The sequence below is a fragment of the Dama dama genome, chromosome 3 (assembly GCF_033118175.1).
Source record: "Dama dama isolate Ldn47 chromosome 3, ASM3311817v1, whole genome shotgun sequence".
Classification (NCBI taxonomy): domain Eukaryota; kingdom Metazoa; phylum Chordata; class Mammalia; order Artiodactyla; family Cervidae; genus Dama; species Dama dama.
Window position 1 is genome coordinate 19,333,806 of NC_083683.1, and position 17,810 is coordinate 19,351,615.

Consider the following 17,810-nt stretch of genomic DNA (forward strand, 5'->3'; position numbering starts at 1 on the left):
ATCACTTTCCAGAAGATGAAAAAGAACTCTATAAACCAAAATCTGCATTTAAAAATTCTTTTGATCCTCTTACCCTTTTGAGGGGCAGGAACTAGGGGGATGTACCATTGTAGTCTTCATGAAGAAAGTTTGGCACCATCAGCTAAATAAATCCTCTGACTGTTGATTAAAGGAATTGTTTAGGCAGTGGCCTCTTTTGAAAATACTTCCTTTATAATTCCTAGTCAGGGTCCAATTTGAGGAGTAATTTAAATTGTTGATGCACCACACCATCCACCTTGGGAGGTTGAAGAACCATCCATCACAACTAGATTACAGTACATCGATCATATTTTTCCAAGAGGATAGTATTCTCGGATTTCTCCCCTTTAGAGCTGGATCTGTATGTATTTTTGATGGCATTACCTTTTTTCACAAATGCTATTGTTTTACTACTGAAATCAACTGAATGTGCCCTGATTGTTATTGAGGGGTATGGTGGGGACGCTTAGATTATTAGATTATACAGCAAGTTTTTATTATTCAGAAAATGGATTTTCACTTTGGGTTGTCCAGGCTCTTCTTTTTCCGCTTCTATTTTCTCTCTGGCCATTTCTGTTACTAAAAAATTAACGCTCATCAGGACTGGGACCACATCTGTCCTACTCTTTGTTTGCTGGTATGTAACGAATAATCAATACATTTTTGATGAATGAATGAACTAATGAGAAAGCAAAACGTGTAAAAGGAGCTGCTTGTTCACCACCTTAGAAAAAAGTAACAGATTTAGTTGACATTAGCCATTATTTTTAGAGTTTTAGTAAATTTCAAACATCAGCCTTTTTTTCTTATTTACATTCTTTTCATCTGCTCTCCATCACCCTAATTTACATGCAATACTTAGTCTTGTTTATCCCCATATTTCTAAAATATGCATTCCCAGTGCTTTTCTCTTTAATTGCTTTATAGTATGCAATGGCAAAAGGCTTCCATTCTCCCTCAGCACACACCTCAACTTTAGACCACAAGCCAAATCAGTAAATAATCCACTTCCCCGAGAACTTGGTAGAGTCCTTCCCTTGATGAGCCAGCTCACTTAGAATAAGTCCTCTTTCTTCATGCATGCTGCATGCTCGGTTGCTTCCATTGTGTCCGACTCTTTGCAACCCTGTGGACTTAGCCCGCCAGGCTCCTCTGTCCGTGGGATTCTCCAGGCAAGATACTGGAGTGGCTTGCCGTGTCCTTCTCCAGGGGATCTTCCTGACTTGGGGATCCAATCCACGTCTCCTGCATTGCAGGCAGATTCTTTACTGCTGAGCCACCAGGGAAGCCCCCTTTCTTAATGTGGTAAACGTTATTTCTCATCTAAGACCAGTTCTTCAAAAGATAGTCGAGAAAAAAATGGGGGGGTATGGTAAAAGGGAAAAGGAACTACAATTTGAAAAGGCTGTTTTTCCGAATTGTCTTTTTTTATGTCTCTGGAAACTCCATCAAGTATCTTGATTATGGAATCATAGAATTTCAGAAGTAGAGGAGCTCCTTCAAAGACTATTCATCCCATTTTCTCCTGTTCTGAAATTCTCTTTGCTGAGCTGGCCAGCTTGCTGAATTTAAAAGCAAGATCAGTTTCCCATATATAATTCCATGCTCCAGTTAAATGATGTTTTGAAGATATCATTATTCATTTAGTAGCAAAAGCGGATAGTATTTACAGAACCTGGAAAAATGATTAACTCTGCTTGGTTTATTCCTTTCCTCCCAAGGCTAACTTGAGGGTACTGTGGGTTTACACACACACACACACACACACACACCCATGGAGCAGAGCATTTTGATTATGCTTTTGTCATGTGCTAATTATTTCTATTAGACTTAGCTGTGGTTAAGTATATATTCTCTTGTGGAGTGTAATATCTTTTATATAATAACATAATGACAACAATAATAGCTTACTCTGTGACAGACACTGATCAAAATCTTTTACACGTCATCCCACTGAGCTCTTTTAACAACCCTGTAAAAGTAGATATCATTACTGTTCTCAGTTCAAGATTTTTTTTTAAAGTACAGAGAAAACAGGAACTTACCCAAGAAAATGGAGTATGTAAGTATCAGAACTAAGATTCAAACTCACTTTCAAAGCCATAGTAGGAAAGCAGAAGGCTTTGGAATTGTGTGTGATTCATCTGTGTGTTTCCTTTCCCTGATAGTACTTAGTACAGTGGCTTAAACAGCTGAACACTTTAAACTGTTGTTAAACTGAGTTTCATAATGATAGGTGTGTTCATCTGTTTGTGTCTGGGTATATGTGAGGGCATGAAAAAGAAAGAATGAGACAGAAAGCAAGTAAGATCTGCCTCTCCAGCAGGGAGAGATTGGATATTCAGGTTATTCATTCAATATCCTCAAATACTGGCTTTGAAAAAAGTATTTCAGGAGCAGAATTTCACCAATTTCACATTACTCAACAGGAACAAAACCTTAGTTATTGTTTTTTATATGCATACATATATTTAAGCAGCATGTTTTATATAGTATTCTGCTTGAACTAATAAATTACCATCCACACAGCTAGATACCCAAATGTCATTTAGATACCTAAGTGTCATTTAGGCATCTGTCATTGTGGTTGTGTGTGTGTGTGTATCTTTTGTTGTGTCAAACTGTTAAAATGTTAAGCTGTTCTGAAAGTATTCTTTCATTCAATTTACTCAGTTCATCTCTATGCTTTATTCTTTATACATTCATTCAAAACTGCTACTGATATTCTAAGTTAATAATTGAGAATATTATATTAATAATATAAAGAAAGTGTTAGTCATGCAGTTGTATCCAATTCTTTGTGACCCCATGGACTGTAGCCCACCAGGCTCCTCTCTTCATGGGATTTTCAGGCAAGAATACTGGAGTGGATTGCTATTTCCTTCTCCAGGGGATCTTCCCAACCCAGGGATCAAACCCAGGTCTCCTGCATTGCAGGTAGATTCTCTACCATCTGAGCCATCAGGGAAGCCCCAATATAATAAATAAATTAAATAATAACATGAATAAAATTCCCACTACAAAACTCAAATTATTTTACTATTTCACTATTTATTATTTCACTATTGATAGTGAAGTTACCACCCTTGCCCTTAGCTCTAACTGCCTAATTATTATCTCCCTGATATAATCCATCTAACTATGTTATAAACTGTGTAGACAGTCATGGTTTATCTCTCATCTACCACTGGTGCCATATTTTAAAATCCTCTAAGAATCAATAAAACTCCAGAGGTATCACTAACATATTTTTGAAGTATTGTAACTCTGGAGAAAGTGACTATGTGGAGCAAACATTTAAGAGGAATTAACGTCATCACGACTCTCTTTCTCTTCCACCTGACATTCTGGAACACTTACTACCTGTGTCACAGGCTCATGCGTTGGTACATTTAAGTCTTGTTTATTATTCATTATTTATGTTTTATGAATCTGCAAGGTCACTAGACATGCAAGGCCAAATGCCCTGCTATTGCAACATGATAGCACAAGGAAGAAAGAGAGCCTTTTTCTTAAAAAAAAAAAAAAAAATCTGTGTGTGGCCAGCCCATGCTGTGTTGAGAGGAGAAGACAGAACCTAGAGGGAGAAGCAAGCCCCGGACACGCGTCCTGACTTTGCCCCTTACTACCTGACACCCCTCCTGACCTCCTGGGCCTCAGGAAAGTACAGTGAGAGCAGCCTTTGCCTGTATGTTGAGATTCTGAGGACCAAATGAAACGATGATGAAGGAACTGTGGTAAACTATAAATTACGTACTGAGTTATGTTCCTGAAATGAAAACACTTTTAAGAAAATTCTCCCTCCCTTCTTTCCTATTTCATGAGCTTGATTTTGCAGTAATCCCAGGGATTCAGGATTTGTGAAGGAAACACTTTCTAACTATGAGGTTTAATGGATGTAGACAATCAAAACAGATAGTTTTTTGCCAAATTTGAACATCCTGAGCAATAATTACATTTCTCTCCGATGTCTCTCTCCCAGTTCTGTTCCTTGCTCTTTGGACAAATAATAGATCCTGCATTTGGTCCACCAAAGTGTGGTTCAGATTTTAGAAACTAACAGATTGTGCCTAATGCTGACATGTACACCTTCCTTCTAACTTAGATCAGTAGCTTGATTAAAGCAGAAGGAAAAATGAATTGTTACCATTTTAAAGAGTCTAAGTTAAAGGCCTTTGTTTCCAAGTGCTATTTAAAATCTTCCCAGATTTGAATACTATTGGAATCAAATACTCAATTTAGGAAAGAAACCTGAGATACTCTAGGGATGTTTGTTTTTAAGTTACTATTGTTCCCTGGAACTGTTTGCTCATATTATGGTTGGCCTTGAAGAAGCTCCATATAAATAGTAGATATCCATTATTTCAGATGAAATTAGTAATGAGAAATACCACCAAACTTCCTGAAAGCACAGTCTATGCTTGTTATTTCTACTTGTTATCATCACGTTGCTGAAAATAGTGAAAGCTGTCCTGCCTGCTTTTTGAGATATTTGTTTGAGGAGCAAATGAATGTTTGATGAGAGAATTTGGGTAAACTCTAATTCACCTATTGAACTGTGTTAGTAAAGTGAAAACACCACCTTGCCTATAAATAATCTTCCTGACTCTTAGCCTTATCATAGTGTTCCATCTCTCCTCTTCATAGAAATTGATTACACATACTGCCTTTTTACCTTTATCTTTAACAATTATATTAAAAAATTTTAAGATTTTAAAATATAACTAATGAAAGAAAAAACAAGTGCTGCTTCTTTGAATCTCTTTTTTTGTCTAGCATTATTTTATTCTCTTCCAAACGTCTATTCATATAGATCAGTATAGACACTTAGATGTCTGTCCGTGTGTAAATATATATGTGTGTGTATGTATATAGACCATTGTTTTGGCAATTAGGACACTGTTCCCTTCCCATATTAGGGAGGTTTTCACCTATAATCTCTTCAAATATTTTTTTTGGACTCTTTCTCTTTCTGGTCTTCTGGAACCCCTATAATTTGAAGATTAGTGCATCTAATGTTGTCCCAGAGGCCTCTGAGACTGTCCTCAATTCTTTTCATTCTTTTGTTTTTATTCTACTTCTTGGCAGTTATTTCCACCATTCTCTCTTCCAGCTCACTCATTTGATCTTCTGCCTCAGTTATTCTATTATTGATTCCTTCTAGTGTATTTTTGACTTCAATTATTGTATTGTTCATCATTGTGTGTTCTTTAGTTCTACGGCACTGTTCTTCAAGTGTCTACCTCTCTGCTTCCTTTTCTTTTTTTCCGTAGCCTTCTTTTCTCCTCCACCCACAATGCCTGTGAAATATAGACATTCTCTAGATTTCTGCACTTATTTTTGTTGCTTCCTTTCTCAGTTTTCTTCATCCAGTCAACGTGTGTTTATTGAGCCAATGGGAACCTAAGACTGAATATGATTTGCTACATTTCATGTAGTCAGCAAGTCCTCACCCAGGGGAGCTTATAATCTAGAGGGGGAGGTAAATAATAAGCAAGCAAACAAGTACATATGACACTTGCAGATTGTGACAGGAGAGATAAAGAACAGAACACGGTTAACTATGTGGAGAGTAAATAACAAGGGATGACAAAGGAGGAAAGTGTCTCAAAGAAAGTGACATCTGAACTGAGATCAGGAGGGTTCCGGTGAGTCAGTGGTCTGAGGACCTGGGACAGAATATTTCTAGTAGGAGAATAGGGTGAACAGAGGCCCTGAGGTAGGAAAGACTGTGACGTGTTTGTGGATCTGAAAGATCAGTGTGGCCAGAATAGAATGAGACAGAGGGGAGGTGACAGGGGATGAGGTTGAAGAGGAAGACAGAGGCCAGACCATGCAGGACCAATCAGGCTATGTATAGAATTCAAATAAGAGCAATGGGAAGTCTGTGGAGGATTGTGTGCAGATAGGGTTTAAGATTAATAACAATGTCTCTGATTTCTGTATGCAAAATACATTGAGGAATTACAGAAGCAGAGAAACCTGTTAGAAGGCTGCAGACTCATTTGGAGATAGCTGCAGTTGTCTGAGAAAGAAACCCAAGATTTGGACTACCTCCATTATGTAGTTGATACCCAAATCCGTGTTTCTAGTTCAGATCTCTTTTGTCTTTGAGTGGTTCTCAAAGTGTGGTCCCTATACCAGCAGCACTGGCACCATATGTGAGCTTGTGAGCAATGCAAACCCCAACCTGTGTGGCCCGCCCCAACCTAGTGAACCAGGAGCTCTGAACTCAGGACCGTGCCTTTAACAAGCTCACTGGGTGATTCTGAAGCATGAGGAAGTTTAAGGACTGCTACTCTAGGCCAGCGGTGACATCAGAATTGCCTACAGTGCTGGTGAGAGCAGACATTGCTGGGCCCCACCATAGTTTCTTCAGAAGGATGAAGATAGAAGGGGAAGATGTCAAGAATTTGCATTTATAACAAATTCCCAGGCGATACCGATACTGTGAATCTAGGGACCACACTTTGAGAATCCTCCACTTCCCAAGTGAGACCTCCACCTGCCCTGCCAATACCTTAAAGCTCAGCAAGTGTAGAACCAGATTCATTCATGCACACACACACACCACCCCCCACAACCAGCTGTTTTTCTGCCTTTCCTTCTCGCCATCAGCATCTTATTGTCCAAAGTTGTGATCAGTGTGTCCGTCACTGCTTTGCACCTGTCATTCTTTCTCACCTCCTGTATCCGTCAGTTTCCAAGTCCTGAAGTTCATAATTCCATGTTGTCTTTCTCATTTGTTCACTCTGTTTCATCACCACCTACTTTAGGTTCTTACTGTCTCCCCTGGATTACTGTTCAAATTTGTTAACTAATCACCCCTCCTGGCTCTCCCAATAATTAACAAATGAATCATGTCTCTCAGGATGGAGACCATGACAGTCTCTAGGTGATCTTATCAATCTAAAACTGTAAGGACTATTTCAGAGTTTCTCTGTTTGCACAGACATTAGAAACACCCAGAGCATTTTTAAAACTACTAATTACCAGGGCATATTCCCAGAGATCAATGGGTCTCAGTGGAGACACTGACATCATTTTTTTAAAGCTACCTTGGGACCTAAGACCCACTGGGATATGCTGAAGCTTTACAACTTCAGGAAGAGCCAGGCACTCATCACTGACTGGATGCAGTGACTGAAAGGAGGTCTGAAGGTGAGAAATGACTCTGAGTAAGGCTCTAACATTAGGTGCTAGGAGACGGGTGAGGTGCTGTCAATGGAACGGGGAAGTCAAGGGGAACGACTGATAGTTTGGAGGTGAGAGGTTGCCTGGGTCTGGGTATAGAAGTGCAAGGTACTAGCAGAGCCTCCACATGGAAATGTCACTCACGAAGTTGGAGTTGAGTCTGGAGCATCTGAGTCTGTTCCAAAGATGACTGGAGAGTTGTTTATAAAGAAGTGATCATGGAAGGTGCTGGGGCAGATGAGGACCTTGAGAGAGAGGGTAGAGGCTTTGTTTCCCAGTGTGGGTCTCCACCCATATTAAAATAACCCGGGCTGCTTCTTAAAATGCAGATTTCTGAGTCATTTTCCTCCAGAAACTCTGATTCCCTAAACCTGAGTTAGGTCCTGGTGATCTGAATATTTGATGACTTCTAAGGCAATGGCCAGAGAAGGCAATGGCACCCCACTCCAGTACTCTTGCCTGGAAAATCCCATGGATGGAGAAGCCTGGTAGGCTGCAGTCCATGGGGTTGCTAGGAGTCAGACCGACTGAGCGACTTCACTTTCACGTTTCACTTTCACGCATTGGAGAAGGAAATGGCAACCCACTCCAGTGTTCTTGCCTGGAGAATCCCAGGGCCGGCGGAGCCTCGTGGGCTGCTGTCTATGGGGTCACACAGAGTCGGACAGGACTGACGCGACTTAGCAGCAGCAGCAAGGCAATGGCAAAGTTTGAGTGCCACTTCTGTTGTTGTTCAGTCACTAAGTGGTGTCCAGCTCTCTGCAATCCCATGTAATGCAGCAGGAAAAAAGACAAGGTGCAAGGACAGAAACTTGAAGAACTTCTATGTTCAGAGGATGAGCATTAAAAGAGCGGCCAACACAGAGAAAGACAAATATAATATCGTATCATTTATGTGTAATCTTTAAAAAGTGATACAAATGGACTTACATGCAAAACAGAAATAGACTCGCAGACATAGAAGGCAAACTTATGGTCACCAAAAGGGAAGAAGGGGAGAAAGGGATAAAAATTAGGAGTCTGGGATTATAACAGATACATACTACCATATGTAAAAATAGATAAACAACAAGGTCTTACTGTATAGCACAGGGAACTATATTCCATATTTTGTAATAATCTATAAGGGAAAAAAATCTGAAAAGACTACATATATACACATATGCATGCATGCTAAGCTGCTTCAGTCATGTCTGACTGTTTGTGACCTTATGGACCGTAGCCCGCCAGATTCCTCTGTCCATAGGATTCTCCAGGCAAGAACACTAGAGCGGATTGCCATGTCCTTCTCCAGGGTATCTTCTAGACCCAGGGACCAAACCCAAGTCTCTTATACTTCCTGCATTGGCAGGCAGGTTCTTTACCCCTAGTGCCATCTGGGAAGCCTAAATATATATATATATATGAAGGAAATGGCAACCCACTCCAATATTCTTGCCTGGAGAATCCCATGGACAGACAGAGGAGCCTGGTGGGCTATAATCCATGGGTTTGCAAGAATTGGACACGACTTAGCGACTAAACCACCACAAATATATATATATATATATATACACACACACACACATGTGTAACTGAACCGCTTTGCGGGACACCTGAAATTAACACAACTCTGTAAGTCAACTATACTTCAATTTAAAAGAAAAAGGGGTTTGCAACAAGAGAGGGAAGCAACCAGTCCTAGTCATGAGAGCAGATAGACTGCAGATTGGGATCCAGAAGGCAATGGGAGAACTTTGAATGAGAAACGGTGAGCATCAGTTTTCTATGGCCAGTGCCTCAAGTGATGCACCCGTTCATGGCCTTGTGCTTTGTTTTAGACTGGTTGCTCCTGGTCAACCCAAGCTCCAGACCAACCTACTTTTAACCAAAGTCATGTTTAAAACCTCAAATGTCAGAGCCAAAATGCAATGGTTGAGCCAAGTTGTGTGAACTTTTCTATGTAAGAATGAGCAAATAACCTCTTATAGCCTCAGTTGCCTTGTAAAAGGGGAATAATCTTATCACCTCTATAATGTGATTTTTAATAATTAGCACAATGTAAACATTGTGCCTAGAACTCATAAATAGTTTGACAAAAGGTCTGTACTATTTGTGTGCCCTAAAAGACTGTATGTGGCATATGAAAGTGCTCAAATACACTGCTGACTCCAAATCTGATGCATGATGAAGAAGGAATATTCAGCTATTTCTGATCTGGTTATGTAATGGCTAGCCAGCCATCTTGTAATAGTTATGCCAGACCTGAAGCAACTCTAGCACTATAGCCAACTGTCTTTAGAAACAAGGTCAAATGATTGATCCATCAGTAAATTATTGATTCCACTCCCTGCTTTGGACAGGTGATAAGATTCTTGAGTCAAGTCAGGTAGACTGCATAAATGAATCTTTATAGACAGTGTTGTACAGAATATAACCTACAGGAAAGTTGGCTGAGGTAATTAAGGAATACTTCACAAAGAGTTGAAAATTGAACTTCATTGGACAGAGGAGCCTGGCAGGCTACAGTCCATGGGGTCACAAAGAATCAGAGCACACACACATACATACTCAGGTTGGGGGCATGCCAGATGGTGCTAATGGTAAAGTATCTGCCTGCCAATGCAGGAGACACAAAAGATGCAATTTCAGTCCCTGGATTGGGAAGATCCCCTGGAGAAGGAAATGGCAATCCACTCCAGTATTTTTGCCTGGGGAATTCCATGGACAGAGGAACCTCATGGGCTATAGTCCATGGGGTCGCAAAGAGTTGGACACAAAGAGCACACACCATACTCTGGCTACAGAAACTATAGGGCCACATGACTACAAATCGATATCCCTGTGGACCTGAAGAGTTCATGTATCAGGCCAGTGGCCTCAGCCCTTAAACCTTGAAATCTGATTTTTTTTTAATCTCCTGTAATAATGGAAACTGGAGCTTCCGTGGTGGTGCAGTGGTAAAGAATCCACCTGCCATGCACAAGACAGAGGAGACACATGATCGATCCCTGGGTCTGAAAGATTCCCTGGAGGAAAAAATGGAAACCCACTCCAGCATTCTTACCTGGAAAATCCCAAGCACAGAGGAGCCTGGTGGGCTACCATCCATAGGGTCACAAAGAGTCAGACACAACTGAGCACACACACAATAATGAAAACAAAATGGACAGTTCATAAATACATAGTTAATGAAGGGATGATTTGTGCCTGGATTTCACCAATTAGATAGGCTTAATTTATTGGGGGAGAGAAGGTTTTTTAAGTGGCAATTCTTGAGGCATATTAAGATACTTTTTTCTCCAATGGGAAGAAAAACAGTTGGTAGATTGTCATAATCCTTTTATTCAAGTTTGCTGAGTAGGCTTCAGCAAATGTTACCACAGATGAATGCCAGAAGGTTAAATTCTAAGTGTCTGGGCCCTTCCAACTAGCACGGGCATCTTAGGAAGGAGGACGTGCCAAGGTGGACTTAGTTAGAGTGACGATGCATTTCTGCCAGCAGAGGCAAGATCATGGGATTACATGGGGCTGGGTTTCACCCAACTTGTATCTAACTCTTTAGTGACCCAGACTCTTGGCTCCTGCATACAGGAACCCAAAGTCATTAACTTTGTTTTAGGATACTTTTTTTTTCAAGTGGGAACATTTTGACACCTCAGAAATTTTATGTGTAAGTGATAGCTGAACTATAATTATTCAGGTGAATTATAACTCAGAAGAGTGAAAAGAAATTCAGAAAGAAGAACAGAGCCACTAAAAGTCATATTGGAAATCACAAAGAAGGAAAATAGTATCAGAAAACTGGAAATAGGCAGCTCTTAAGAATGGGGAAGTCGGGAGCAGGGGGTGGGAGGGGAACTATTACTATTAAGCCTGATGTTGCTGCTGCTGCCAAGTCGCTTCAGTCACGTCCGACTCTGTGCGACCCCACAGACAGCAGCCCACCAGGCTCCCCCATCCCTGGGATTCTCCAGGCAAGAACACTGGAGTGGGTTGCCATTTCCTTCTCCAATGCATGAATTGGCCCTCACCAAATTTCTGAAACAAATTAATTTAGCATGTATAGAATGTATACCTTCTAGATCTCATGTACTTTGCAAAAGATGGAAAATGAAGCAGTAATTCCTAAAAGCCAAAATGAAATTGCTAAGTAGTCTGAAATGTCTTCTTTTAAATCATAAGGATTGTCATATTCACTTACCTCTGAAAATACTACCCAGCCAAGGGGCCCTGTGTTGGCCCGTGTTCCCTGCACAGTCATTCTCCTGAGTCCCCATCAGAGAGTGGGCTCAGGCACCCCTCCCGTCGCGGTGCCCCGACCAGTTTGTACACACACCTCTTCTCTCCAGACCAGCGTCCAGAGGGAAGAAATCACAGCCCACGTCTGACTGCATTGCTCTCATCCCACCATTTTACAAAATGAAGCTACCAAAAGCAAACAAACTTAGATTCCTTCAGAGACTAAATTACTATATAGGGTCAAAGAAACATACATTCTCAAAACTAGTTTAGTTGGTTGTTACAGCACCCAAACATCTGCTTCAAAACATCTGCTTTAAATAAACATTTGAAGAGGAATGTGTCTACTGTAATGTATTGATTTTTTTCCCCTTTTGATGGCAGTTAAGTCAGTGAAACTAACAGTGGTAGGATAATGTGAATCTTCTTTATGGAGTAGTATCTTTAAGGACAAAAACATTTTTGTATCATATAAAACAATATAAAGGTTTTTTCCTATTAAAGTGAAGTCGCTCAGTCGGGTCCAACTCGTTGCGATCCCATGGAATGAGGTTCCTCCATCCATGGAATTTTCCAGGCAAGAGTACTGGAGTGGGTTGCCATTTCCTTCTCCAGGGGATCTTCCTGACCCAGGGATTAAACCTGGGTCTCCAGTATTGCCATCTGAGCCTCCAGGGAAACTCTTTTTCCTATTAAGTTGTATCCTATTATAGAAACAGAGGTGAAAGAGACATTTCTATGAAATAATTTTGGAAACAGAAGGAAAAATTAAACCTTCCAACCAAACGGTATGTGGGTCTCTATGACTGGAACATTGTTGCCCAAAAATATGTCAGTTCAAATCTTCACAGGAAAGATTTGGTGCAATTCTCATTATTTGTGTATTCATTTATATAAAAAAGATCTCCTATAGTTTATATGTATTTCATTTTTTAATTGCTAAAACCATCCCACATGGTAAAGAAATGAGAGGAAGAATGCAATGATTTCTTAAGTTGTGGTTTTTGACAATGAGATATGTCTCCTACCAGCACAGAAAATAGCTAATAGCCTATCATAAATTCCTTTAAGACAGACTCCCCTGATAACAGAGGTCAATGGTTCCACAGATTAGTTCAGAATACAGTCTGAGGTTCTGAAAGTCCTTGCCCAGAAAAGAAAAACAATTCATGTGAAGTGAGCTACATTTCAGGAAATGTAACAGAAAGGTATTTACCCTAACAATAATTTAAACTAATGAAATAAATAAATAGAACAATTTTACCTTCTCCTTTTCATTTCAAAAGTCAAATGACTCAGAAGCCATCAAGCTAAGAACCTGATCACAGAGCAGCCGTGAGAGTTGATGAGGCCCCAGTTTCAGGCTCTGTTCTAGAACTGAAAAAACGTACTAGTCAAGTCATGACCATGGACAGGATAGTTAAGGACATTTTGGCTGAAATAATAGTTCCTGGCTAGTTTTAGTCTGATCAGTTAAGCCACCTGTGAGCGTCAACCAATCTGAGTCATTTAATTCAATAAGCAACTCTTTTATAGCATGTACACGCATGCTAAATAGCTTCAGTATGTCTAGCTCTTTACAACGCTATGGACTGTAGCTCGCCAGGCTCCTCAGTCCACGGGATTCTCCAGCAAAAATACTGGAGTGGGTTGCCTTGTGGGATTCCCCTCCTCCTAGGATCTTCCTGACCCAGGAATCAAACCCAAGTCTCAAGTCTGTTGCGCTGACTGGCAGATTCTTTACCACAAGCGCCACCTGGGGAGCTCAGGCTTACACAAATCATGTCCTTCAGTATTACATAGAACTTTGGATAACTAATCAAATGCATGCGCTTGTATAGAATATAAACATGAAATGTCGGCTACCTACATTTCACCTTGATACTAACGGCTCGTCAGGTGAGATTTCCCCTAATTTTCTGCAGCATACCCCCCACCCACCGCCTCCAGCCACCCCCACATGGCCGCTCCGCACCCGCCGCTCCTGTGTGAGCTGCTCTAGTCGCCTCCTGTGTTTCTACCTTTGTCCCCAAAGTCTACTCCCCCTTTGAGAGGGTCCCATCAGAAGGACCCTTCTAGAACACAGAGCTGATCGCGTCGACGCTGTCCCCTGCTCGGAGTCCTGCTGTGGCCGCCAGAGCCCCGCGGCGGGCCCGGACTGGCCTCCAGCCTCGCCTCCGTCCCTTGGCCGGCCCGCCCCGGTCACGCCGGTCTCCCGGGCGACCGCCTCCTCGGGGGCTCTGCACGCCTGTTCCCCCACGTGGTCCCTGCGGGGCTCAGCCCCCCGCGGAAAGGCCCGCCCAGCAGGGGCCTGCCCGCCGCTGGCCGTCCGGCCTGCAGAGATGGCCCGCCTCCCCACGGCCACGCCCACGGCCCCGGCCACTCCCTTGTCTAGCTTTTGTGTTAAAAAACGTTTTAAGGTGAGTTTTTTTTTTTTTATTTTGGGGTATAATTGATGTACAATGTTATGTACGTTTCAGGTTACAGCACAGTGATTCAGTTATGCATATATATATATATATATATATATATTCTTCTTCAGATTCTTTTCCCATGTAGGTTATTATAAAATAGTGGCGGAGTTCCCTGTGGCATACAGTAGATTCTTGTTGATTATTTATTTTATGTGTAGTAGTACTAATTTATCCCTCCCCTCACCTTTACCTTTTGGTAACCATGTTTGTTTTCTGTATCTGTGAGCCTGTTTCTGTTCTGAACAGTATGGAAGTTCCTTAAAAAATTAAAAATAGAACTACCATATGATCCTGCAATTCCACTTCTGGGCATATATCCCAAGAAAACCATAATTCAAAAACATAGATGCATCCCTATGTTCACAGCAGCAGTATTTACAGTAGCCAAGACATAGAAGCAACCTGAATGTCCATTGACAGATGAATGGATAGAGAGGTTTATATACATAGTGTAAGCTATTGGGTGATTTATTGTAAAATAGGTCATTTATTATATTTCTCCTTTTGCCTGCTTTTGGATGAGAGATTTACAGAAATTTTTTGCAAAACATGACAAAACAAGGTTCTCTAGAGTTGCTCTTGGCATTTATGGTCTGAACATAATCATATTGCATTTTTACAGCTAAATGAATTCCATAAGAAGAGAGCCATACTTACTCTCTGTCCTCTCTCCTTGAAACCCACAGACGTCTTGCTGGAAACGCTCTGACATATATTCCCAAGGGAGCATTTGCTGGCCTTCACAGTCTTAAAGTTCTGTAAGTAAACCAAGTATTGTTTGTTATAGTTCTGACTTTAGTGTCAAGTGGATGCTAATTAATTTGTAAATACTGAGTTCCTCTAATAAACCATTTAGAGCCATGGGATAATTTATCTAAATTCTAGTCTGTCTTCATTGGTATCATAGCACCATGTTGTATCTGGCTTGGTTCATGTGTGAAAAAAACCTCATCTGTCCTTTTCTTACCTTAGTATCAAAAATGTGTTTGCCCCTAAATACCCAGCTTATCAACTCCAGCTTGTGAAAGAGTATTTCCTTTTCTTTTTTGTGCTATGAAGTTGGGGAGAGTTTCTTGAGTCATTCTGATTCAAGTAAATAAATTGCTATTGTGATGACATAATGAGATTACAGCCTCAAACCATTTGCAGAATTTGTTTCCTTATAATCACTGAATAAAGATCAGCCAAAAAGTCAAGTTTATGTTTCACTTGTGAATAGATGTAGAAAAATCTAGTGCATAGTAGTAATGTATAGTAAATGCATAGTAAAAATGAGTAGCTTTTTAACTGAAAACCATTAATTCATTGAGACTTTTAAGAAATGGTCTTTCTTGCTATCTAATGTCCAACTTCCTAATTTTCTGTCAGAAAACTCTTTATTATTGGTACCTTCTTCTTCTAGTACCCATTGTTTAATTTTTCAGTTTATTCTGTGTAGGAAAAAAGGGAACATTTTAGAGGAAATAGATAACACAAGTTGAAAGCTCTACCAAGAAAGTTATTTCAGAGAAAATAACCCAATTTTATTTCCTTTCTTTTAGATAAATGTTATGAATGCTAAAAAAGCATTTGATATATTTCTGCTTAATGGAAACTGCATTTCACTGACCTGAGGGATACACAGGCTATTTAAAAAAAAAATTTTTGTTTACATTTAATGTTTTGTTAAAAGTTAAATTTAAAAGCAGAACTATTATTTAGTCTTGATCTACTTAGCTGATTGGGTTTGGTCTCCCTACCCTTGAATTATTTTTACTACTAGGTAGGAAGATTTTTAAGTTGTCATGCGGCCAAATCCTAATGTTAATTCATCATATGGTAAAATTTAGGGCTGTAGCACTGATTCTAATGTGCCTATATTTCCATGAATCCACCAAAGTATTTGGAACCATTCAAATATGCATTAGATACATCAAGTTTAGGTAAAACAGCTAAGCTGTTTTTCCTATATTGAGCTGCTGCTGCTGCTAGGTACCACTAAGTATTTTGATGACTTGTTAAATTATATTAGAATCAATTATTTTAATCACTTAACAGAATATATATTGTATATGCTGAACTAGAGTGTGTGTGCACCTGCTCACACTCAAAGTGTCACGTATCACTCAAAGTGTCACTGAACAAATTATTGCTGGACATACAAAGATCAATAAGTATGGCCATGCCCTCAAAGAGCTTACAATCTAGTGGTAGATTGTGGGGTCAACACAGTGTGACCAAGACAGACAAACAGATCACCCTGATTCTATGGAACTGCAAGGAAAGGACTCTATCTAGTTTGACGGTTCAGATTCGACTTCCTCGAAGAGGTGTTTCTCCAAAGAGATGACCTGGGACCCAGACCCTTAAGCACAACTAGGGACTAACCAACCGCATCAGGTGGCCGATCAAGGGGGTGATATGCAGAGAGACACAGAGGCGGGAGGAACCGAGGGGAGCAAACAGCCCTGAGCAAGTGGTGCTTGAGCATTCGGGACAGAGTGGTGGGAAATGAAGAAGAGAAAGGGTCCTGGTCACAGGGATCCTGTGCGTCATGTCAGAAAGGCGTGGATAGCTTTATGTTGAGCAAGATGAGAAGTCAAAAAAGAGATGTAAACACGGGACTGACACTTCCGACTTCGCACTATCGCTGGATCACTGTTGTTGTGAGGGTGATTCAGAAGGAGCAAGACCCGTACCAGGAATTTTATTCACTCTTCCCCTTATTTTACTAACTTAAAGACAACAAGCAAATTCAGTTGTTAAATATTTGGAAAGGATAGGATTGGCAAAAAAATTCCATCTGGATTTTCCCATACAATGTAATGAAGAAACCCAAACAAACATTTTGGCCAACCCAGTATTTAATGTTAGAGCAATGGTTCTCAACCATGGTCATTATACCTGCCACAGAATGTTTTGGAAATTTGGGGAGGCATTTTTAGTTTTCTAGATGACTCGCTTGTAGTCAGTTGTCCTGCGATGTGCCGCTCAGCCCAGCATAAAGAATCCCTCTGCATTCCTTTTGACTTCTGACTGTCCCTCCACACCAGACGTCAATCAATAACACTTCCCTGGGCTTCCTGGTGGCTCAGTGGTAAAGAATCTTCCTGCCAGTGGAGGAGACACGGGTTCAATCCCTGGTCTGGGAGGATCTCACGTGCGTGGAACAGCTAAGCCTGTGTGCCAGAGTTACTGAGTCTGTGCCCTACAGCCTGGGAACTACAACTACTGAACCCACACGCTGTGACTGGAGAGGAGCCCCCGCTCCACAACCAGAGAAAGGGCCTCAAGGCAGGAAGAAATTAAATAAATTAATAGCGACAGAAAAACTGCCAGATGTAACAATGCTGAAAGGTTTTTACAAAAAGTTCTGCATAAGTGTAATAATCTGTACTTGAAAAATTAAATGAAATAAATATAGTCTCTCAAAAGTCACTGGATAATTAACACAGTTTGTACATCCTGTGATTTCTACCCACATATGTGTTTGAAAATGATATTAGTCCAATAGAATTACCTCAGAACTCACAAAACAAACTAAAGATATATAACTGTGAAGTTGTAAAACATCTTCTTAAAAATATTAAATTTGCAGAGAAATGTGAAACACAGGGTTCCCACTGAATTTCATTAACAAAGTTTGCTTTATAAATATTTCACACTATGGCCTTTTAAAATGTTGGGGGCACAAGCATACAAAATGTATGCTTGATGACTGTATAATGATTTATTTTAGGGTGGCCTGTTGCATTTTTAATCTTACTCTTCCACTATCCAGGAGGGTCTACCACCCAGCTTCTATGAAGGCAGTATCATGACTGTTTCTTTTTTCCAATTTAGCCTCAATTCCCTGTTGTCTGTGGTGGGATTTGCCCTCTAGGTCCTCTTGAAGAACTAACGAACAGATGGTCACTTCAG

At 40.5% G+C, this 17,810-nt stretch overlaps 1 protein-coding gene across 1 annotated transcript in view; it reads left to right on the forward strand.

Annotated features, from left to right (window-relative positions):
• LGR5 (leucine rich repeat containing G protein-coupled receptor 5) overlaps nt 1-17,810 on the forward strand; it is a 126,166-nt gene that overhangs the window by 56,752 nt on the left and 51,604 nt on the right. The window contains exon 3 of the mRNA XM_061121889.1: nt 14,597-14,668. Within this exon, the coding sequence (XP_060977872.1) occupies nt 14,597-14,668 (72 nt within the window). The remainder of the gene's footprint in view (nt 1-14,596; nt 14,669-17,810) is intronic.